The sequence below is a fragment of the Peromyscus californicus genome, unplaced genomic scaffold, assembly GCF_007827085.1.
Source record: "Peromyscus californicus insignis strain IS unplaced genomic scaffold, ASM782708v3 Scaffold_8__1_contigs__length_139910024, whole genome shotgun sequence".
NCBI classification, from domain to species: domain Eukaryota; kingdom Metazoa; phylum Chordata; class Mammalia; order Rodentia; family Cricetidae; genus Peromyscus; species Peromyscus californicus.
In genome coordinates, this window is record NW_026294606.1 from 32201554 (window position 1) to 32226157 (window position 24604).

Sequence of the window (24604 nt, forward strand, 5' to 3'; positions counted from 1 at the left end):
AGGTAGCGGGGTAAGCCCAGGCATGGGGAGAGCAAGTCACTTGGGCTCCAGTACTCCAGGAGATGATGGCATCAAGCTGTCCCTGGACAGACAGAGCCATGGTGGTAGATATAGATGGAGAGAGTCTAAGACTATGTCTCTCTCCATTCAGACCTAAGAAAGTTTCCAGACTTCATCAGGACTTGGCCAAGATAACCCCTCCTCTGAAGAAGGACACCCATCCCCTGCAGAAGACTCCCTCCTCTGCACTGTGCTGTCCCCTTAGTCCGTTCAGTCACTGGTCATTAGTGTCTCATTACAATGGGTTGTTGTTGTTGACAGGTATCTGTTCCCTGCTCTGTACATCTGGAAATAATGTTCTTGATGCTTTTCGACTTTCAGCCTGCCAGTGACACTGTTCTTTTCAGCCTGCAGAGGACACTATTTCTGAAGTTTATTTTTCGATTGTTGTTTCTAAAGTTCGGATGGAACACTGACTGAATTCCTGTCTCCACATACATCTAGAAACTCATGTCTTTCCAGAACCCAAGAATTGCTTGACTCTGCCAATGTCCTGGCCCTTGCTCTGTATCTCCCATATCTCCCATTTTCCAGGTTGCACACACAAGTGAAGAGCTCTGGACGGTGAAAGGTTGGGTCCAGGGCCTACATCTCAGCTGTTATCCCATTCTAGCTGCATGCACTTGCTGGCCCGGCCTGTTCAGGAAGTTCCATACTCAATGTTTCTTGTAGAATATTGATCTTCCTCTGCCATCTGCCCAGCTTTCTGAGTAGCTCTTGTCACCTTTACTTAGAGCAGTTCAGTACATTCTTCCTTAAACTCCTGCCCAGCCAAGCCAGAAAGGGGTCAGAAGACCTAACCTCTCCATCCCAAGGGATCCAGCTGGGAGAGGCTGAGACCAACAGGCTCCTCAGACCTGGTTTGCACCAGTCTCTCCACTACGATTGGCTAAGTGCGTCAAGCTCCCAGAACCTGGAATGCTGCTCCTGTGAGTGTCTTAAGCATAGAGGTTGGAGCCCTCAGAAGGTGCTAGATCCTGATTAACCCATCTCATCAGGAATGCAGGATATGGTGTGAAAGGAAATGAAAACAAACTGGGAAAGAAGGTTGGGATCAAGTTGTCAGAAATTTAAAGTCAGGGTAAGAGTCTGGATTGTATTTGCCGGGAAATCAAGGTTCCTGGGTGGGGAATCAGAAAGACTATGAGATGGGCATCTCAGACAGTCAAGCCCTCTAGCAGTGGATATGAAAGAGAATTTTGTGTTGTTGTGTGCACACTCTAGGGCTTGGGTCACCAAGACAACAAAGAGAGAAGAAAGGAAGGTCTGAGGGTAAAAAAAAAAAAAAAAAAAAAAAAAAAAAAAAAAAAAATAAGAAAGTATATAGCAAGACACAGAGGAGCTAAGTTGGCCATGGTTTTAAGTCTAGGTATTGGGTGTGGGCATAAATGTTAACAAAGCATTAGGGAAAAGAGCTAGGATGTTTAGTTTGAAGAAATACTGTCATCAGTTTTAATACTGTCATCCCTGTATCTAGTCAGCAAATTGCAGTTAAATGCCTGTTGTGTATAAAGCTGTGCCTGAGGATAGAGGGATACAAAACATGAACAGTATAGCTTCACAGAGTTTACAGTCTTGGCTGGCCAATAACAAAGCAGCAAATAAGTGACAAAATGATTTCCAACACTACAGAAGTTTTCTGGAGATGCGGAGCCACTATGAGAGCAGTTTATATCCTACATGAAGGCCTCTGTAGACATTGGGACTTTGGGGTGCCATGTCTTTGAATGCAGCTGGGAAGCAAGAAAAGAATGCAGGCCTGGCACTAAGAGAAATGAGGCTGAAGGCAGAGATGGTAGTTTTCTCAGGAGATCTAAGAGCTGAAGCCATTGATAGAAAGGTGTTCCCTTAAGACTTTCCAACATCCACAAACAGAGCTGTGGGCTTGGAGAATAAGTGAAAAGGGGAGCAGTGAGAAAACTGGGGATACCAGTCAGGGCAGCTCAAGAAATACTGGGAAAGCAGAGAGCCTAGAGATCTCGAGACACTTGGAATCCTGGACATCAGGCAAGGAGGCTTGGGAACAAGAAGGTGCCCACTTGCAGAGTGCCTGAAACTTGCTTGGTGACTTCTAGAACTGCTGCTTACAGGAGGTGGAGCCAGACACCAGCAGTCACTAGAAACTCACTGTACACTCTGCCCTCCTGAGCTCTCAGTCACTTTGAGGAAGCAAAGGCAGAAGAGGACAGTGGAGTATTCATATCACCACTTGTCCCCACTCATGAGCTGTGACAGAACATGGCCTCACATTCCTCATCTACAACAATGAGGCAACAGTCAGTGTCACAGACAGCTAGAAGAATTAGCTGGTGCAGAGACACAGAGCATAGGATACAGGCGTGGAAATGCCAGTGGTGGAACTATGAAGGGGATTCTGGGAGAGTTTCACAGAAAGACAACCTTGGTTGCCTTGAGCCTTCACTTAGCTCCCAGCTGTTTCCTGTCAGGGTACATAGGGCCTCAGAGCTCTTACCTGGGATGCTGCAGTAAAAGTAGTAATGTATAATAGGTTCCAACTCCTATCACCACACCAGAGATTCTCAGGGATTGATTCCAGCATGAACTTTACCTCCTAGAATGGGGAGAAGGTAAATAAGGAACCCAGAAACGAGGTAGAAATACAAGGTAGTCAGGAAGGCAAGTGCAAAGGACAACTAGTGGCAGTGTCCCCAAGCCCATCAGGAGCCATCTTAGCTGTTCTTTATCATATATCAGGCCTGTTTTCAAAAGGCAAAGGCAACAAGGCTGGGGCCATGTTGAGGCAGATCTATATGCAGGTAGGGGCATCGAGGCAGCAGCTGCTCACAGGCCTGGAAGCACAGCACAGCAGTGGCTGCCAGAACAGAGTGGCCACAGGCCATAGCCACAGTCTACCTATTCTCTCAGGTGTGATGAGGCCCTCCTGGCAGGTCCTTGGGTAAGAGTGCCTGACTAGAGGCTGTATCCAGAGGCTGAACTGGAGGAGCAGGCAACTTGATGCCTACCCAGGAATGAGCCTCAGGTGCTCCTGGGGAGAACTGGTCCTTGAAGCTCCATCTCCCAAGAGTGCTTTCTGCCAGTGTTTTTCTCCTTCCGTCTCAGTCAATGTTTTAAAAAGATTTTGAAAGCCTAACTTACTTTATTTATGTCAAGGAGACCATAAAGGAATGAGTAATGTAGGAATCCCTGGAAGTTGGGGCAACTGACCAAGAGACTTTGGGGTGAGGGAGAAGCTAAGCTGTGGTAAGGTCTCCATTTGCTTCTGGATATATGGATTTCATTCTAATTTTTATTTTATCTTATGAGTTTTGTGTCTGTGCACAATGTGCATACATGCCTGGTGCCCAAGTAGGCCAGAAGACGGTGTCAGATCTTCTGGAACTGGAATTAAATGGCCATGAGCCACTAGATGGGTGCTGGGACTTGAACCCCAGGTACTAAGAAAGAACAGCCAGTGCTCTCATGCTCTCAACTGCTGAGCCATCTCTCCAACACTGGATTTCATTTTAAAGAGGATTCTGTTTTCCCTATAATACATATGTATACCCCCAAATAGGCTCAAAACTGAGTAAGGTACTACCTTGCCCTCATAAAGCAGCTAACCTAAGGATGCCCTTCCTGAGGCCTTCAGAGACTATGATTCATTCAGCCTAGCTGAGGACCCCACCCCCACTACCAGCAGCTATGGGGCATCCCTGATGCTCCAGTTATAAATGTGGATCATGCCATGAGACCTCATTCTCCAGCAGAAGACAGAAAGCAGGATGACCTTAACTACAAAACTAGAAAGGAGACCATGAGAAGGGAAAGATGTTGAGGAAGGATTTCATGAGACATGAAAGCAAAAAAAAAAAAAAAAATACTGGGATAAAAGAATATAAGGGATACGGGGAAGGAAAGGGGGAAAGAGGGGAACTGACAAACACAGATCTTGTTTTAAAATGCCATAATGAGAGGAGATGGGCATGGTGATCCCTGCTTTAATCCCAGCACTCGGGAGGCAGAGGCATGCAGATCTCTGTGAGTTTGAGACCAGCATGGTCTACATAGCAAGTTTCAGGCCAGTCAGGGCTGCATAGTGAGACCTTGTCTCAGGAAAAAAGAAAAATACAATAATGAAACTTAATACTTTGAATGCTGATTTAAATAAATACATAAGTAATACATGTGATAAAAAAAATCACACACCAAAATTAACCAGACCCAAAGTCTGTATAACTCAGTGAACTATTATACAGTTAGAATAAGTATGTTTTTATTTATCTGCAAGGTTTTTTATAATAAAGTTTATAGAATTTACAAATAAAAATTGTAATAAAAATTAATTAATTAAAACTTAAAAGCAAAGGGGGAGGGAGATAGGAGACAGAGGAAAACTGTCCAAGAGAAACAAGCCATTGGGTGCTTAGCTGCTGAAGTGTGATTGATGCTCAGGGTTGCTCACCTACCTGGGAGGGTAATGGACTGTTCCCACATTCGCCTTCTGTGCCTGCTTAGAAGCTCCATCTCTGCCCATTGGGAAGTTGAGTCACCTGGAAAGGATCAAAGTGGCCCTTCAGGTTCTGCCACTGCTAGAGTCCAGCAGGTCCTTTCCTTGCCGGACACCACCCTGACTTTCTGAGAGGTATTTTCTTCCTATAAGAAAAGATAAATCTTTTTCTTGAAAGACCTGCTCTATCTGTGACCTGGGTGTGGTCTCCTGTGGCACTCTCTGCATTCCATCAGTTAGCTGAGCATATTCCCTCCATTTTCCTTTGCTAAAGTGGTAGCATGGAATGGGTTGCCCCTGAGAAACATGAAAACATCACTCCCTGACTTATGCCCCTAATGAATTATGGGATATACAGAAATGAGTGAGAACTGGGTGAACCCTGTGACTCCTCAGTTCTTCCAGGATTTGGAACTCCATACAGACAGAATACTGTCTTAGGGCCCCAGGTCTCCTAAAATGAGTTCAACCACAAGGATTCTTCACATTGGCCCCCAAGACCACCTACAAGCAGAGTATGACAAGTGTCTAGAGAAAGAAATTTATTCCAGAGTGTTTTGGGGAATAATGTTTGTTTGGGTTTTTCTTTGGGGGCGTGTTTTATCTTTGTCTTTATTTGGTGCATGCGTGAGTGCTTGCATGCATGTGTGTGTAGGGTGTGTGTGTGTGTGCTCACCCTTGCATGTATGTATTTATGCCAGAAGTTGTCATCAGATGTCTTGCTCTATTGCTTTCCACTTTATTTTTGAGACAGTCTCTCACTGAACCTGGAGCATACCAACTATAATGGCCAATTCAGCTGTGTCTGGGGATCTGAACTCCATTCCTCAAGCTTGTGCTCCAAGCACTTTTCCTACCGAGTCATTCCCTCAGCCTGTATTTTTATACTTTTTGGTTTTTGAGACAAAGTCACTGGCCCAGAACTTTCAGTGTGAACTAGGCTGGCATCCTACTCACTATCTTCCTGCCTCTGCCTCATTAGAGTTGGGATAGCAGGTATGGAGCACCACACCCAGCTCACAGATCTGTCTTGGCAAAGCCATAAATCACCACCTCACCCTGGAGTCACCATCACCCATAACATCTTCCTCATCAGAGTCTCGGCACTCTGAAATTCAATGTTTCTGATTCTCAGTCCCCACCCTCAGGGCCCAGCCCAAGGGGCTTCCTCCCTAGGTGCATGGCATGTTCTTACACGGAAGTTCTGCCATCCTGTCAGCCAAGACTCTGCTTCCTCATCACCTAGGCAGAATTCCTGACCACCATGATTTAATTTCCCTTGCAGTATTTAGTCCTACCCAGTTTCTCTTTGCTTGTGAAGTGACACTACAAGGGGCATGAACCACCTGCTGGCTAAGTAGTCCAGCGCCACGGGGGTGCCAAAATGTATTCACTGTAGATAGACCGCACCCCGAGACAGCCCACCCTACAGCTCATAAGAATTATACTGACTACCTAGTTGCCTACAGGCTTGGCCCTGTTGACTTGACTTTCTCTGTTGAGTATATAGCAGGGAAGGAGGTGGGACTGGGTGTAGGCATGGGAGATGACTGAGGCTATAACTGGAGACATGGGGGTGGGGACAGCTGGATATGTGGCCTCACACTGTGGCAAGTGCTCAATAAGTCAACATCCATGCCATGAAACGGGTAGTGGAACAAATGAGTTAAATCTACAGTGAAGGGTGAATCTAGAATTTCAAACAAAGTCTCTTTGACCCTAGATCAGTAGGCTTTTATGGTGTTAAGGTATGAGTAGGAAGAAGAGGATTCCAGCTTAGAGGAGTTCTCTATATGTGAATATCTATAGGGGCTGCAGCTTGCTAGAACTGCAGGGCTTACATAGAGAGACATTTGAAGCTAGCATCACAAAGTAGCTTTGAAGGCCTGAGTGTCATTCCAAGGGAGTTAGTTTGATTCTCTTGGCTCTGGTAAAGCCATAAAGATATATGCATACAGTAGCTGACATTTGAGTATCTGCTCACATCAGCCATTTGTGTTATCTTGCCTCTTTATCATCAGCACATATTATATTATAGGCCCATTGAGAGTCAGGTCATCCAGAAAATGCTAGAAAGAACTGGAATTCCACTTAGAAAGATCTAGCAACAAAGTCCATGCTGAGTTAGTGCTAATTGTTGTGGATTTGAGGTCCACCCTGCAAGAGGGGAGAGCTCCACTGTACCCTGTTCCACCCCGAGGCCTTACAGCAATTCCTAGAAGATTCTCAGACCCTTCTTGGGCCTTGAATTACATTCTTGCACCTAGATACCTTATCCTTGTCCTCCTGACTCATGCTCATACTTCACTGCCCTCTTGAGACCTAGGAAATGTTTTTTCCGAGTGCCCCCACTGCATTAGTCTGTGTACCCTTTCTCTATTTCCCATGAAGGGACCTAAATCCTGGAAGCTTCCTGGAGGGAGTCCTTGACATGTTATGCCATTGTTTATTTTTACATGTGCTTCAGTAAGTAGCTTGATGAACACAGGGTACTGTTATTGTCTACTACAGAGTCCATTTCCTTGCTCCTCATGTACCCTCTTCATGTTGAAACCCTGCCCTGCATGCCAGAGTCATTCTGGCTCTATCACCCTGCTCCTTCCCTTGCCCAGAGCATGACACTTGTAACTTATTACCATCTGCTTGTTAGTCTCCATCATTGACTTTGAGCTCCTTAGACTCACATATCCATGGCCACTGGCTGCATAAATGAATGGATGAGTGAATGAATGTTGCGAATGTTGCCAGGATTCAATGAGAAAATAGATTGGGAGGTCCTTTGTAGTAATTGTTGCTCTCACTATAGGGTAGTGATAATTTAAGGCAACCCCTTCTTCTTAAATCTGAATTCTCAGTGGCCATGCTAAAAAATTCAAGTTGCTTTTGCTGAAGCCTTGAGCTATCTTGCATTCTCCAGACTTGCTCTACCACTGCCTAGGTACACAGACCCTGACAATGCAGTCTCCTTCATTCTATAGACCCTGAAAACTGTAAAAGGCTGCATCCTCAGGAGCAATTTATGTCTGTTAGGAGTGGTCATGGTAGTTGCATAAATAAGATCCAGGCCATTTGCTTTAGTTCTTGTGTTGAAGTCTTTTCAATGAAACGGGTGTTGCGTTCCAAGCCTTTCCCAAGCCCTTTAAGGCTGGGAGGAAAATGAAATCATTTTTTCTTTTGAGATCCCAAGCTTTCTTCAAGACAGTGATTTCATCCCTGTATGTCATAATAGCCCAGCCTTGCTTTCTCCCTAAGATTTCCATCTCCATTAGGGACCTATTCTAATGGATACAAGTGGCTTACTAGCAGCCATAGTTTTTCTGGGCCTCTGTGGAGTGAAAACCTATTCATTTTATGTTTGTCTTTTTATTTTTAGTGTTGAGAATTCAGCCTTTACTACCTAAGCAAGTTCTCTATCCCTGGGCTATATCCTCAGACCTTGCTATTTTGAAACAGGGTCTTACTGCATGGCCCAAGCTTGCCTGCAATTCTCTGTATAGCCCATTTTAACCTCAAACTCAGCCCTTCTACCCCTATCTTCTAAGTGCTGGGATTATAGGTATATATCACAGTAGCTCTGTCTGGGTCTTTAGTAAGTTCTTTTTCAGGGTACGTAATTTGTCCTCACTCACAGCTTCTATGTGGGGAGTGAACACACAACTCTGTGTACTATTCTCAAGTGTCCCAGAAAGAAGATTCCTGAGAGACATGATAGAGGCTAGCAGACCCAAGCCTTGCAGTCATTCAGGCCTGGATTTGAGTCCAGGCCCTATTCCAAGTCGAAATGAGCAAGTTATCTAATTTGCTGGGCCTGTTTCCATGTAGGACTCTTAGCAGGGATAAACAACATGGAGTATGCAATGGGCTGGGTAGATAGAACCAAAGAGAAGTCCAATAAATTAGTATTGACTCTAAATGATCCTTGATTCCCTTACTACTAAACCAGGCTAGAACCCATCTGGAGCCACCACCCTCTGCTTACAATGTTCTAAGTTACCTGGCTCCCCTGGTCACTCTGACTCAGACTCTGTTCTGGGAACTGACCAGTCCAGCAGATGGAAGAAAATGAGGCCTGCTGCATGAAATCCCAGACACTGTGGGGTTTCAACTGACAGTAGTAGATGGGGATCAATACCAACCCCATGTGTTAGAGAGGGATCTAAGAGCAGGCAATGCAGGGGAAGCAGGCCAAGAGCATGCAGTTGAGGGCGTTACCCTTCCTCATGTGGCCTTAGGTAGGTGTGGATGGTCTGGGAAGGCCTACTAAAGGCCTGATGGAGCAGTTTTAAAAAAACTAAACTTGCTAAGGTATAATGGTGGGCATGGAGGCTTCCTGTGTGCCCATGATTGATGTGGCTGCTGTGTCAAGCTGGAGCTCAGCACCCCAACCACGGACAACTCATCCTTCCTAAGGAGCCACACCAATACCAGCCTTTCAGGACTGTTTAGGGTGGCCAGAGAGATGTTCCCTCTGAGTCCTTAAATCTGGGCATGGGCTTTGTGTTGCATCACTTGCTGAGTTATCATTGAAAGTAACATCTGTGCTACCTTCAATTCCAAACTAGCCCTTTGTAGCCTTGGGTAAATCATTACAGCAGCTTTCCTTCCCAAAACTCAAGACCCCAAGACTTCCATAGCCTACCTTGTTCTGTGTAGATAGGCCAACTTTTTTCACCAACAGGCCTCTGGAAAGTGGATGTGGTCAGAATTTAAGAACCATGCTAGGCTCTTTCCTGAGTTTATTTGCAGAGCACATCGTATATATCAGAGACAAGAGGCTCCTGCTTGGTAGTTCTAACTAATCAAGAGAATCACTGTGGAGCTGGCCCTTTCTTGAATGCATAGCCTGTGCAATGAGGAACCCATTTGTCCTTTTATATCCTCTGACATTTGGCAGGGAGAGATCTCTGCCCCATCATCTCTTAGCCCCCTTTGTCATTAAGAGCATGATACAGTGGCACACTACTCTGGAAATATTCTATGGGTAAAGCGTCTTGAGATTAAAAAGTCTAACTGAAGAGTTGTGTCCTAAAGACAGGCGTAGAGCTTAGTATCTCCACAGTAGAGCACTTGTATAGCATGCAAGAGGTTTTCAGATCATCCCCAGCACAGTAAAAAATAATAATCATAATTAAATCAGTAAAGGCAGAACAGAGAACAGATCATTGGTACAATACAGGATGTATGGCAGCCATGCTCCTCAGAGATGGCAGTGGATTATGTAACAAGGCATGATTTTTTTTTATACTTTCATAGTCAATAATTTCTCACATCTGGACTGAGCTGTCATTTCCAAAGTACATTCACATACACTGAAGTGCTGTTTTCATCAAGCTGGCAGACTATGATCCCAACTTATTTGGTCTGTGGACAGGAAGCCACACTCCATCACAGGCTGTCATTTAGATCAGACCCTAGGCCTTGTCAGCAAGGCCAGCACTGAGGGCAAACAAAGCACCTGCCAAGGGCGACTGTGCAGGGTGTCACACTTGGAGTCCCCACCAAAGCTTTCATCAAAGCCAGCCTGATTATTTTCCACTGCATTTTCCTGAAAGGATGTTATGATTTTCTAGATGTTTGGTGGCTGGCGATAAATCAGGCTTTTATGATGTCATGTGAAAGGCCACCTCTCGGACTTCCTCTTGCCGCAAGTGGGAAATAAAAGTAGGACGTGTTGGTAGAGCACAGTAGACACAGCTTGGCTTAACCCTTTCCTCACCTGTCCACCAGCGCAGATCACAGAAGAAGATCAGTTCCTTTCACATGAGTAGCCAGGATTCATTGAAGTAGAGTTGCTCTCTGGGTGATAAGTAGACTCAAGGGCTTTGGCATCATATCAAGTCATGACCAGAAAGTGCCTCCCATGGAGTATGACAGAAAGGGTTATCAACAACTTAACAAATGTAATCTTTAGAGAGCTCCAGTTCTGTAATGCTGGAAATAAGAAGTTGCCTTGAAGCAGAGATACTCATAAAGCTAGTGAGGCTATAATGGAATGTCTCGTAGCATTATAAATCCATAAGTGCCTTTGAGAGAATGGGAGGGTTCTGATTTAAGTCAGAATCCAGGATCCTTGTTCCCTCATCTGCATCCCATCAATCCATAAGTCTTCTGTGTTCTACTTCCCCAGTTATCTTTCCATGGCCACACTCTACCACGACTATCATCTAGGAACCCCATCTTTCACCACTGTGGCCTGGACATCTTAACTGGTCTCCTCTCCTGTCTTTGACCCCTCTCATCTAGGACAAAATACACAGATGTCTCTGAAAACCTCTAGTGCTTAAACTCTTCAGGACCCAGAGCAAAGTCCAGATTCACTGCTATCATTGCTAAGATAGTAAAGGACTGCTTCTCTGGTCTTTCAAAGATACGCATGTACTTACACAAACACATATACCATATGGTGAGAGTTGGTCAGGGAGAAGGCTCCTTAACTACCTAGGGGTATTCAGGGCTCCTGCTTTCCACTAGCCAGAAAGGAAGTGAAGGGTGGAGGCATCTCAGCCCCAAGCTCTTGCTGTCCTCATTTGGCCAGGAGAAGGGCAGCCTTGCTAATGCACACTCCAGGGGGTATCTGAGCACAGCAGCCAGGTCCCTAGCCTCCCAGAGCCATCTGGGTATCATGCTGAGTCTTCACTGCAGTAGCCAGGACCCGGCCCCTACAGAGTAGTTAGGTCACAAACATCAAAGAGTAGCTGACTGGAAGAGGCAGAAGACATACAAAAGAGTTTAGTACAGAGAGAAAAAGCAACTCTTCCATAAATCAGTATGAACAGCTAGAAGTCAGTGGCATACTTTTGAAAATCCCCACCCCCCCCAAAAAAAAAAATTCAGGCTTCTGTCTAAATCACTTAAGTCAGCCAGTTTTTTAACCATGACCCATGGGCTTAGACTCTAAGGGACAGCCAGGTGTGGTTCAGAGAATAAAGCCTTGGCACAATATGGCTTCTGTAGAGGAAGGTCTGGGATCCATAACAAGTCTTTCTAACCTTCTATAGCCTCACCATGAGCTGCCTTTCCCTTGTTCGTGTGTCTACAAGAAATGGCCTGGTCTGTACTCCTCAGAGCTAAAGCACTTCTCCCTAAAGTGCTTCATATCAATGGTGACCCCAAAGAGACCCTCTTACTCCCATTTTTCTTACCATTCAGGTCTCTGATCAAATGTTACTCTTTAGAATATCCCTTAGCCATCGGGGTTGTCCCACTCTTGTCAAGTCCACACCTCTACAGCCTTGTCATCACACTCCCCATTAACTGATATCCTCTTGCCATCTCCCCAACCCAACACAGGTGCCATGACAGCCAAGGCCTTGTCTTAGCCACAGTTGCTTCCCCAGTGCCTGGCAGAATCAGTGTCTGGTAACAGACCACAAAGTTGCAGAATGTGGGCAATAACTGGAGAAAACAGAGTGCAAAATCCTGGGTAGAACTGTTCAGCAAGGACCCCAAGCCTAACAGTGAAACAAGGACTGGGTGTCTCTAGAGTGGAATACTTGCTTCCCTAGCATGAATGACGCCCTAGGCTTGATCTCCAGCACTTCAAGGGGAGAAATCTGGTACCAATCAGCTGTTTATATGTAGTCTTGGAGTCTTACAGCCATCCTGTAGCATAGACAATGTTTATCTCAGTTTTATAGATTTAGAACCTAATACTTAGAGATGCTCAGAAATAGCTAAGTTCATTGAGCCCTGGACAGGAGTCCAGTTCCCTCCAGTGATATCTCTGTGTTCTTAGTAATGTTTAAGAACTTTTTTTTTTTTAGATAAAATTCATCATGAAATGCATAGATGTTAACTGCAGTTGGATAAGTTCTGACAAAAGCAGGGTTCCTGTAACATGCTTCTGTCCACCTAGGGAACATTCATTTAATTTCCCCCCAAGGTCTCCTTCTGCATCTTGCCAGTCAGAATCCTCCCTTTGACCACTCCTCGTGTTCCATCACCGTGGCTGAGTTTGTTCTCTAACAACATGCTCATTGAGTTACACAGTGGCTGCATTTCTGTCAACCTCTAGTCACCATGGGCATATACTGACATCATCATACACTGACACAGTAGTTAGAAGGCTCTTTGCCTCTCACATTAATGTGGCTTAAGTACACTGTTTTCCTTGGAGGGCTTGGTCCTTTGAGCATTTTGACTGCCAGACTACGAATCACAAATGCTGCCTTCTAGTCCAAGCCTCTGCCACTAGATGGCTTCATGACATCTGTCTGAACTATCTCTCCAGATAGACATAGGGATTCTGTTCTTCTCAAGGAAAAATGAAAGGAAGAGTAACAGGTGGCCATGCAGTATAGATCCCCACAGCCTGCTGAATGTTTCTTAGCCTTGATGGTGGGGAAACAACCAAAGAGGAAGTCAAACTGTGAAAAACCTAAGGATCTGTACTAATGCCCATCTTTCCTCTGTGCCCCTTAAGAAACTCACAAATGCCAGGTAGTTGTTGAAGTTTTTCCTCAAGAAGCTCCTTGAGGAAGCAGCCAAATGCAGGGTCTTGTGTGCTAGTCACCCTAGTCTATGCCACTAACCCTCAAGTATCCTAAGAAGTTGCTGGGGAAGTGATGCTGGAACATGTGGCCACGGTCCTCTTAAGTCATTTCCATCTAGTTTAGTGGAAAGGGGGAGGAGGCAAAAGGTGGGTAGATAGGTAAGTTACTGAAGAGAGATTTCTTGAATTAGAAGACCTCAATATACTACATAAGTTGAGAAACACCTGAAGGAAAAACAACCCCATTTTTACTGTAAGGAGATTTGTATTAGTTACAATGTTCTTTCCGGTGTGTGTTCAAAATAAGGATAGGGATTTTCTCTAAGATGATAGATTGCTTAACAAACAAGAAGGAAGCAAGCTTAAGGAAAATTGCCTTTGTCTTGTGCAATTCGGGATGCCCCATGGCCTCAGTTGCCTTTCTGGATAAGAGGGTGCGGGCTCAAGATAAGCTGGATAACAGAGTTGGGCTTTTAGCTCCGAGACACTTTGTAGAGAACTTTCATCTCTAGGAAGAGGCCTCTGAAGCAGATATAAAATCTCCTGAGTTGCATCTTGAGTGTGGCTGTCTTCAAGTTTAATTAGCTGAACTCTGCAAAGTGCTTTGAGGGCAGAAAGTGCTAAGTGGCAAAAGAAATGCAGCCTGCATCTTCTGTCCAGAGCGCCACTTGCCAATTATGTCACAACAGTCCCTAATCGGTCCACTTAGAGGTGCTTTATCTCCTTTCCTCGGGGTTTGTGCCACCTCTCACTAGCATGGGCAGATCTTTACACCCCAGATCCAGTTATTAACAGTAGCCAGTAATTTTCAAAGAAGATGGTGCTGACTTTGAAGCCTGGAATGCTGAGGTCACTAACAATCTTATCTCCCTGTCATTAAGTGGCCCTTACATTATAAGTGTGAGTCACCACCACCACCACCACCCCCATCAGCTGGTTAGGATGAACTTTAGTGAAGGAATTAGGATCAGAGGGCTCCAGTTCTAGTAAGTCATTCAGTTCACTTTCCCTTGTATTCATGCTACTGTAAGCACTAGGCTTCAAAACCCCATGTTAACAGGGAAAAAGAAGTTTGTTCCATGACTACAACTGCCGACATAGAACAGGTACAGAAAGGGTGATAAATCTGGATATTGCAAGGTGACCTCCTCAGAGTCTCACCTATAGCCTGTTCGACCTCTACCTGTGAACATACAACTCTCCCAAGCTGTTGGGCATTGCTTCTTAGAAAGGCTTTCCTTTGTTTGCTCATTCAGATGGGCCTGGTAGAATGGGCTAAGCCTGGGTCCCATAAGGTTATACAGACTGGTAAGAGTGTTCCTGGGTTGCTTCCCATTTCTGTGCCTCAGTCAAAGCTCTGTAGTGGGTAAGTGATGGGTAATGGGCAGACAGGCAGTAGTGGAGAATTCCAAGCTACTAAGGGACATGCTACAGTTTGGTTAGTGTGAATTCTGTGGTGTGTGTGATCCAGTCCACAGAGGAGAATGGACATCTACCCATGTCTCAAGCATGTTGGCCGAGATAACTTTCTCAAGACTCATTAAAACTCTAAAGGAAAATTAATAATCTGAGAGCCCATACTCCCCCCCAATATCCCTCAGCATCCTCAGAGAATTGGTTCCAGGACCCCCTTTTACACTAAAATACTCAGATAACTTAAGACCCTGTATAAGATGATTTGCAGACCTATGCATGTCCTCCTACATTCAGTGAATCATCCTAGGAAACTTGGTGTCTAACGCAGTGCAGACGCCTCAGCAGGTGTTAGGATGCCTGAGCAACAGTGACAAACACGGCATCTGCACATCTTCAGGACAGGCATTTCTCTTTCTGTTATTTTTGATCAATGGCTACTTGATTCTGTGTATGCGAAGTCCACAGATTTGGAGGACCAGCAATAAATACGTTGTCTGTGTAACCTGTAGAGCCTTTTGCCTAACTGTATTTCTCTACTTATGCTAACTAGTTTTTTAAATATAATGGAAAAGATGTGTATATGTCATGATATCTTGATGGATAGACACACTGGGAAGAAGACACATCGTCATTCACTTTCTAGACAGTGGTAGCCTTTTTTTAATGTTTGTGAGGCCCACATGTAAATGGATGTTTCTTTTTCTTTGTTTAGTACCTCTTAGTAGCTGCTGCATAGTCTCTCACAGAAAAATGGGATCAGTGAAGGGACCATAGGCTCTTAAAGATTCAGTAAAAGGAGGCACCATCCAGAAGAACAGGCAGCATGTCTAACAGGTTCTTGAGTGAGTCCACCAGTAGAATGCACAGTGGTAAGTGCTCAGCTCCAAGCAGTGGTTTCAGTGTAGGCCGGGCGGGACTGCCCAAAGCCAATGAGCCTGGAGTGTCCTTCCTTTGTGCAGAGACTAGGAACAGCTTTTGCAGGCCTGCTCCTCTTCTTCATGTCCCATGCTGTGCTACACTCTGCAGTGGTGCTTAGTGAGGCTGGCTAAGCATATCAGTTTAGCTCTGGGGCACTCTGTCAGCCCTGCTGGATGGACAGTCCCCTGAGCCCACTTCCTGAACAGACGAGACAACCTGCTGTTTTCTCCTTGCCTCTTATCGCCCCTTGTCATTAAAGGAGAGGCCTGGCGGTTGACTTCAGTCTCTGCTATTCTAAAGCAGTCCGGGAGAAGAGGGAAATGCCCAGCCTCCTCGTTGTACTGCTCTGAGGTTAGCTTTCTCCTTGGGTAGGATTAAACCCTGGGTAAAGTCCAGCATGTGAGAGCTAGAACTACACAGGCCGTTCAGAAGAGCATTGCAGGCTGGCGGAGTGGGGGGCTCCTCAGGCTTCCTTCTCCCTTTTCCTCCATCCTCCCCTCCCTGTCTGTCTAGAGTCTTGATTGGGATGTGCAGTACAACTTCAAAGGCTTCCCAGAGGTTCTGTTGTTTTGTTTTGTTTTTAGCAGTTCTGTGTTTCCCAAGAGAAGCTTTACCCTAGGAGGGAAGCTTGCCTCCTCACTCTATTAGCATAAAGTCAGATCAAGGACCTAACTCATTGGCATTCTTCTATTCCCTTGGAACCTAAGCTAGTCTTCAATTTCACTTTTCTAAGAAAAGCAGGAAGGGAAAATGAGTATTTTTTGTGCCACTCACAGCCCCATGTCTTAAATTCCTGAAGATGTTTAGCCAAGGTTTCCATCGTGCTAGGTTTTCCTTAGTCACACCCGTCTATGCACCTTCTTGTCTATAGCACTCAAACATCAGTCTTTCAATATGTACATTAGAAATTTCTGCCAAGAGCCCTTATGTTCTTTACGTCTCTCTGCCCTACCAGATGTTCCTTCAAACCTTACCACAAACCTGCCGAGGAAACCCAGTCCAACTTGTAATTCAATCTAAATGTTATAATTTCCCCAAATCAAACTTAGAGAAAGGGGAGAAAAAGAAGTGAGGGTGTGAGCTTGGAGTCATCCTGAGTGATCCAGTTTAGTGTACCGAAGGGACTTAATTTGTATAAGAACAATCAAAATCACATTAGGAGAAGAAAAGTAACCTGTGTGGTTGAAATGTGTCTCGTTATCTCGACAGCAATGCACAGGGAGCCCAGAAATCTTCACAAAAGTGGCCTCTAATTAGAGGAGACAATAATGGCAGGGTAAACCCTCCTTTGCTGGATTGTGTTAACTGCTGGGGGCTCAGGAACTGGCCTAATGACTTCCCCGGGACTTGGTCTGGCGCTTTATCTATCCACTCTAGCAAGACTGAGGGCCAGGAAAGCCTGAGATTTTGTTGCAACAAAACACGCCCTTCTCTCAGGCTGATGCCTGCATCTCCATTGTGGTGAAAGCCACTATGTCTGGGTGACCCAGCTGCAGGACAACTCCTAGGGGCAAAGGAGCTGGGGTCTGCGGGAGAGAGCTGTCTGCAGGGTTTCCCTGTTCCTCATGCTGTTTAGCTGCTGTAAAATGCTTAGTTAAGCCTAATTGAATTTGACAATAATAAATTACATATTGAAACTGTATAGTTCACCTAAGGAAGAACAGTGAAAATGGCAAGACACCAGAAGCTAGATTTAGGAATGTCATATTCACATTAAAATGCTTAGAATTTTTTTAGACCTTTGTTGCCTGGTTTTTTGTTTTTTGTTTTTTCAGAGAAACTCCAGACCACCCAGTTCATGAAGTTCTTTCTAGAAATCCTATAGAAACTCTACATAAAATCATTATTTTAATTCCAGTGTTGCCTCAGTTGTCATGGTGGCTATAAGCCTGTGAAGAACCTAATAATTCAAAATGTAGAGCAGTATACATAAACTCATTCTTTTCACTTGTCATTAGGAGCTGCTTGGCCCTATTGGAGGAGTTCTGTGTAAGTTCAAATGTCTTAAAAGACTTAAACATAAAAGGAGTGCCTTTTTCGCCTCACAGCCATGTGTGAGCACAGCAGCTCTGGGCTTCCCTGTAGGAGTCCAGCTCCCAACCCTGACTTCTCTGCAGGTCAGAGGAAATGATGTTTAAAGGAGCATTTCCTTTCTGCCCTCCTGTCCAGCACTGTGTGCCTTCACACGCAGGCCTTACCATGCCACCCCTGAAGTGTGCCTGAGCCAGGACTCTTGCAAACGGAACAAACTATTGGCCAGATTCCATGGTAGAAAATAAGATCTTTCTTTTCTTTCCCTTTCTATTTATTTTATTTATTTAATTTTTTTATTTTTGTGAGACAGGGTTTCTCTGTGTAGCTCTGGCTGGCCGGGAACTCTGTTCTGTAGATCAGAGATCCGCCTGCCTCTGCCTCTGCCTCGGAGTGCTGGGATTAAAGACATGCAACACCGCCCTCAGTTTAGTAAATTGTTTCCCTGAGGACAGTGAAGTACAAAGCACACTGAGTTGATGGGGTAAAGGAGACTCAGTGGTAGAGCACTTGCCTAACAGGGACAGAAACATTTTGACTAGCTCATGTGTTGACTTGGTGGCAGCTGGCAAGAAGAGCCACTGTTTGTTCTGATAGGACCACATGTTCTCCCTTCCCAAGGCCTCTTGATCTAATTAGCTTTCAGGCAGAAGGCTAACGAAGCTCCTAGGCTGCAGCCTAAGAGAGGGCTCAAAACTAAATTGGGAAGTTTAACTGGGCCTGTCTCTGGTTTCAATGAAACACTTTTACAGTGTATTTAGGAGTGTCTGTTGCTAAGCTTTTGAAAACCATTTTTCTTTTTCCTTAATTGTAGTTGCCTGGTTGTTTTTATATTATGAGCTACTTGTAGAAAAATACAGGAAACATAATTACAATACAAAGCTCCCTTTCCCAAGCCTACTGAGATCATTTGAAACCAAACTGAGTTTTAGGCCTTTTTTAACTGTATGTTCACAGCCAGGAATTGTATCCATGCTGTGCTGGTTGATTTACAGCCAGTGGTATGTGATTCAACAGTAACCATGTTCTCCTCAAGCTGCTGTAGGATTGAGAGAGGGGCAGGCGGACATTGCTTCATGACTCCAAGCTACACAGCTTCCTCTGGGGAAGAAAAAGGAATATCTTGTGTGGCTCTTCCACTAAAAGAGAAGCATTGTAAAAGTATATACAAGTTTATTTAGGGAGAGTAAAGAGAAATAAATTACTTGGGTTGTTTTTCCACTTACATTGGCAGCTCCAGGTAGCACTGTGCTAAAAATGTTAATTACTGATTCTTGTATCCTACCTTTCCTGGGGAGTCTGGAAATGGGCTTTTAGGCCAGCGGAAATAACTTGCTTCACTTTGGTTAACACTCTGGGGAGGAAGTGGGTACTTCAGCATATTGTGAAATGCAAAGCCTTTGGGAATTTGATTTATTCAAGACTAAAAAGCAATGATGGATGATTGAGAACGAGAGTCCCTGAATGTCCTCTCCTAGAGTAAAGATTTAGGCAGGGAAATGGAATCCAGACCACCTTTGCCCAGAACGCCCAGGTGAGTACCCAGTGGGAAGCACAAATGGCCTGTACCTAACACTCTGGCCTACCCATCTGAAGTTCAGAACAAAGTTTGCCTGCCAACTTCTCCTGCCAACTTCAGGAGAGGCCTTTACTGCAGCTTGGTTATCTGTGACTGTCACTCAGAGTCCACTTGTTATTTAATAGTGTGCAGCTAAAATGGAGTATCTTCATGGAGTATTTATCACTATTAGAATCTCCTTTTTCCTCCTGCCTTCCCAGTCAGTCCCTGGTTGTCGGGCCTCTCCGAGGCACGTGCACCCGAGGATGCCCTCATATGATAGACCTAACAGCTTTCTCTGTCTGTTCCCTTTCCTCCCACCTTCCCTTCTTTCCTTCCCTCCAAACTCATCTTGAAATCCCCATCCGTCTTGAGACCTGCAGTAAAGAACTGCGTGAGAGCCAAGACAGGATTTCCATCTCTACCCTTTCTTGTTTGTGACCTTTCTTCCTTCTAAGGGAGCCTCTTGAACGAACAAAAGTGAACTTCTCTTGCTAGATTACCCAGGAAACTCGAGTACATTCGTATTTCCCTCCCCATAAAGTCAGAACTGAGCAAGCCGACCAGGAGGCTTGGCCTCAGCTTTATGTGTTGGGAAGGCCCAGTCCTGAACTGAGACAGTGGTCGGCAGTCTCCTCAGAAAGTCAACCTTGAAGGAGCAGCTGGAGGCGAGAGGACCTGGAGAAAGAGCCTGGGGCTGACCGGAAGTACATGGTCTCAGATGCACACTGTTTGAGACTGAGATTTGCGTGTTTGTCCCATGAGTCGAGAAAGAAAATCCCCATTTTCTAAGGAAGAAAGAGAAAAGTAGATTATAACAGATCCTCTATTGTGGTGGCGAAATCGAAGTTTCGGTTTAGGAGCTTGTGGGTGCGCTGCTGGCTGGCAGAGAACTGTCTTCACCTTAGCAAAGCCGGAGCTGAGAGGAGGCTGCTGCTCGCAGCTCCTCCGCTAGCCTGCCTGCCTGCCCGCCTGGGCTGTCCCAAAAGCCAGAGACCGGAGGCGGGGTTTCTGCTGACTCCAAATCCAGGAGACTCCGGTGCCAGGGACCCAGCAAAGGCAGTATACTTAAGGCCAGACCTGGAGGAAGGTGGGTTCTAGGGACCGGACCCAGCAGATGGGTCAGAGTCCTGCGGGTCAAGGACCTGGAATGGCCTTTCTGCAGTGAACTTAGTCTCTTGGACATTCAGGCATGATTTACCCCTGGTCTTTGCCGAGAAGTGCAGTAATTTGAAACAGTTTTCCCAGTAGCTCTCCAGACAACTTAATATCTTCAAAAAAAAAAAAACAACAAAAAACACTCCATCAGAGTCACTAGGACAAGGTAGGGCTAGCGGGATGGGCAGGAGTTGGAGATGGCTCACTCACTCACAATGTTCTACTTAAACTGGACCTTCCGTACCTGATGAGACAGATTGGGAAAGGGGTAGCAGCAGAGACCGGCAAGCACAACTCATCTGTCCTCTCTCCGCAGGACTTTCTGCAGGGAGACTGCTCCAAGGCGAAGCAGAAACTGAACTGGAAGCCCCGTGTTGCCTTTGATGTAAGTTGTGACTCCAGTGCAAGTTCCCACAGCTACTTTTAGCTGTGAGCCCTTGCTGGCGGGCTGTGGTCAGGCAGGAGACTTTTCAGGGCCCTGGGAGGAGGTGTTGCTGGAGAGGGTGGCAGAAACTCCGCCCTCACCGCCCACCCTGGATCTTGGGTCGCAGGAGCTGGTGAAGGAGATGGTGCAGGCCGACGTGGAGCTCATGAGGACCAACCCCAACGCCTGAGCACCTCTGCAGAGATTCGAGAGGCATGGCCTACCATGCAGAGCCAGCGAACCAGAGTCCAGCCACTCCTGCGACCATCGACCCTCGACCTCCTGTGTTGTCCCCACAGCTAAGAGTTGGGCCACAGGTTTGTAGGCACCAGGACAGGACACTCCAGAGCTAAGGCTGCTTTTGCTTTTGTCGAAGGCCCCAATGAATGGTTTTGGGAAATCAAGAAGTTTTAATCACATATTCATTTTACTTGAAATTATGTCACTAGACAACTTAAATTTTGGAGTCTTGAGATTGTTTTTCTCTTTTCTTATTAAAAGATGTTTCTATGAACCAGCACTAACAGAGTTACTTGTGTATGTATTCTCCAGATTATAATGTAGGCACTTTGTGGCCCCAAACAATAACAAAATCCACAGCTGGGAATGAAATATTCCTTGGTTCCTTTAGGAAAGCCCCTGTTGAGAAGACCCCTAGCCCGCGCTGCCCTCGGCAGAGCACCTGGCTAAGTCTGTCCTTGGACATACCCTGCTGAATTGAAGCATTCATACCCTGTTGGTCTCTGCTGATTTTAATTAGAACCACTGAGCTCTCACCCTCTCAGAAAAAGGCTCATGAAACGGGCTAAAAGAAGAGACTTGATGGTAAGTAAATATTGTTGGAACATTACATGTGAAAGCCCCTGGGCTACCCTAACCTAAGCCTCTTCTATGGTCTTTCGCACAATATTTATTTCCAACCGCTTCCCATCGGTACTAGGTCACTTTTTAAACTGAATTTTGACTCATTAATTCAATCCAGTGCCTAATATATACCAGACATTATGCTGATACTTCAACCACATCAACATGAATTAGAGGTTATGATAAAGAAACTTAGAACCCAGGAACCAGCTTCACTGAGTTTATCATTTAGGTGTTAGAATTATGACCACAGCCTGCATTCTTGAGCTGTGTACTGTGCAGCTACAGGTGACAGACACTAAGTGTACAGAACACCCCCAGAGAGCAAGCAAGGATCTGCTTGCAGGTATACACTCTTGTATGAAATAGTATTTTGGCCTAGAACAAATTAGGTCAGGACTCTTCTCCCCCTCACTCCCCTTCCAAGCAAAATAAAATAAAACTTCAGCGAATGGCATTCCAATCTTTGCACATGCATGAGACTGAGGGTGAACTATTTCCGAATGTCTTCACAGGCAGGTTTATGATCTGGGGGAGGACTAGGGCTCCAGGGCTGGTGCAGAGAGGGCTCTTTGTGGAGCTCTCTATGCTGTGAGAACATGCTGGCTGGGGCAGCCTCAGCCCCCATGGAGCAGAAGTAGGGCAGCCAGGCTGGCCCACCCGGTTCTCAGAAGCCACCCCAAGAAGAGCCTGCTGTTTCTATTCCCAAATGGGATGCTACTAATTGGAAGCAGATGGTCTCTGGGAGGTGGGGCTTGTAGGACTAGGAAGGCTGTGGGCCATACCCACATGCACTGTCACACATGGGCATGCTTCGTCACCCACAACCTAAAACACACATCCACTCACATATACAGATTCACTCACAAACATGCTGTCTCACACACCATCACACACAAATTCGTGCAAACATGCTCAGAAGTCTACTGGCCCATCACACACACTCTCAGGTCTCATGGCTAAGCACATGTTCCTTGGCCTTGATGCACACGCCTTCCTCTGACCACCTAAGCCCCTCATTCAACACCCAGGAAAAGCCATTCCAAAGACCTGCAGGCCTGCAGTGTTTAATTCAATGTTTTGTGGCTTTCTAGCCCAAAGCCATAATGAGCTCCTTAGGGTGGACCAGGAGAAATCCTGGGCAGGAAGAAGGTCTGTGTGACTCCAGTGAAGCTAAATGGGCATGAGCATAGGTTTCTGACAGAAGGAATCTTTTTAATGGCAACCTTGTCACTATTCATACCCTCTCAACCACTGTTGGGGGCTCCTTTGGGTTCTTGATTGTGTGTGTTTAAAAGGAGAAAAACAGCATTTGCACTCCAGGTTTTAACTTTCTGGGCTGAAAAAATTTCATGTAGGCATCTTCAAGACCTAATAAAAGGGTTTCCTCCATCTTATCTTAATTGCAGTGATTTCTGTGTGTCCTTCATACTCCTCACCCACCCTGCTCTGAAAGCATTGGGTATATATTTTAGGTATTATAACACCTCTCCAAGCTTGATACTGTTGTAAAAACTAGGAGAGTTAAGTTATTAGTACTCTCAGTTATGCCAGAGGCAAGTCTACATTTGTTCTTCAGAGAAAGGTCAAGGGCTTGGGTACTAGGGCACCACGGGTTTAGTAGCCTTCAGACCTGCCTATGCTATATCTGCCCTTTGTCTCATTCTGAAACAGTGAGCTAGGCCTATCAGCTTCTGCAACTGTACAGGAACAGGCAGGGTTGGGACTGCCAATCTGAAGGGGAGGTTGGGAAAGCTGTATTCCCATGGGAGAAGAACCAGAAGGTCACTTCAATGAAGGGAAGGTGTGAGGTGAGGGGCACAGCCAGCAGAATTGCTCTGGGCTTCTTTTTATTGCCTGTAGTCACCTTCACCAAAGCCAGTCTCAGAAGCCCGCGGAGAAGCTGTGAGGTGACAGGCTCCACATGAATGCCGCCCGAATGCCATCTTCTCTGTGTTGATCAAGCTGACCGCGGGAAGCAGCTCTGTAAACTTTCATTTTAAAACAATTCCCCAGTACGGGGGATCTGTCTGTGTGGAAGACTTGTCTAGCAGACAGGCTGCGGATTTATACGGGGCACCACTAAATAAATAAAAGACCTTAAATATATCATTTAAAAACAACTTTTAGTCCCACCACAAAAGGGGAAAAAGGCATTCAGGCACCTTCTTCATATTTGGGAGATAAAACCGGGCAGTCTGTTTAGTGTGTCCAATTAGTCCAACTTTACTTCCTTCGTGTCTCCAGGATCTTTGCTGCAGCCTTAACTACTCAGCAGGCAGCAGGGGTAGGGAGAGCTTCCACCCGGGTTTCACACAAAGATTGTGTGTTCCTGTGTGCTTGTCTTACAAGAGATCAACATGTCCCAATATGGCATCCGTGCCTCCAAAAATTAGAGGTTTTCCTCATCGAGAGCACTGAAAACTTTCACAAGTAGCAATAACATCTGAGACACACTGCAGCTCTGGAAGCTAGGCCACCTCCGTAGGCCTGCCTTCCCACCGTCCACAGTGTCTTCTGAGAGCACTGGAGACTAAGCCTGGAGGTCCCCTGCTCCCCTAGGCCGCCCATATGCTCATCTGGGCTACGTGGAACAAGCATTCAGGGGCTGTGCCTGGCTATGGTCACTGGACCCCGAAGCCTTTGGCTGTCCTTACAGGGCGATGCTCTGCCCTTCCCTCCCCACCCCACCCTACAGGTTCCTCCCTCCAAATGTATTCAGAGTGGACTCTCTCCCAGAGGCCCAGGAACTTTGCAAGGTCCCACCCCACCCACCCTCACTCAAGTCCTTTCCTCTCTTCCACCAAAGGGTCTGCTCTGAGCAGACAACCTCATCTCTCAGTCTGACCCCTTGCCCTGAGGCCTAATCCCCAAATGCCCATCTTCCAGGGTCAAGGGGTCATACACTGCCAGCCAATGCACAGTCCCAGCTGCCCTTCTGGCTTCTGAATTCCTGGGGCCAAGGTGCCTGCTAGAGTATGCAGGGCTGGTGTGCACCCATCTGTGTGCTGATGAAGAACTGAGGCCTGCTGGTGCCAAAGGCTGGCCCTCTACTGATCACCTCAGCTCACTGAAGTTCTGAGTCCCTTGGTTTCCTATCTGTGACCTTGAAGGGGGAGGGGGCATGCAACACTGGGTCTTCCAACCAAAGGTTCCCAGGGATGCACCTGTCCAACCTCGCCCACCACCCACCTTCAAACTCCACAGCCCCAGACC

General features: G+C 45.9%; 1 protein-coding gene across 1 annotated transcript in view; it reads left to right on the plus strand.

Annotated features, from left to right (window-relative positions):
- Positions 1 to 21044, plus strand: part of Gmds (GDP-mannose 4,6-dehydratase) — a 580335-nt gene extending 559291 nt beyond the window's left edge. Inside the window, exons 10-11 of the mRNA XM_052727412.1 lie at positions 20417 to 20485; positions 20652 to 21044. Coding sequence (XP_052583372.1) covers positions 20417 to 20485; positions 20652 to 20714 — 132 coding nt within the window. The 3' untranslated portion in view covers positions 20715 to 21044. The remainder of the gene's footprint in view (positions 1 to 20416; positions 20486 to 20651) is intronic.
- The last annotated feature ends 3560 nt before the right edge of the window (positions 21045 to 24604 follow it).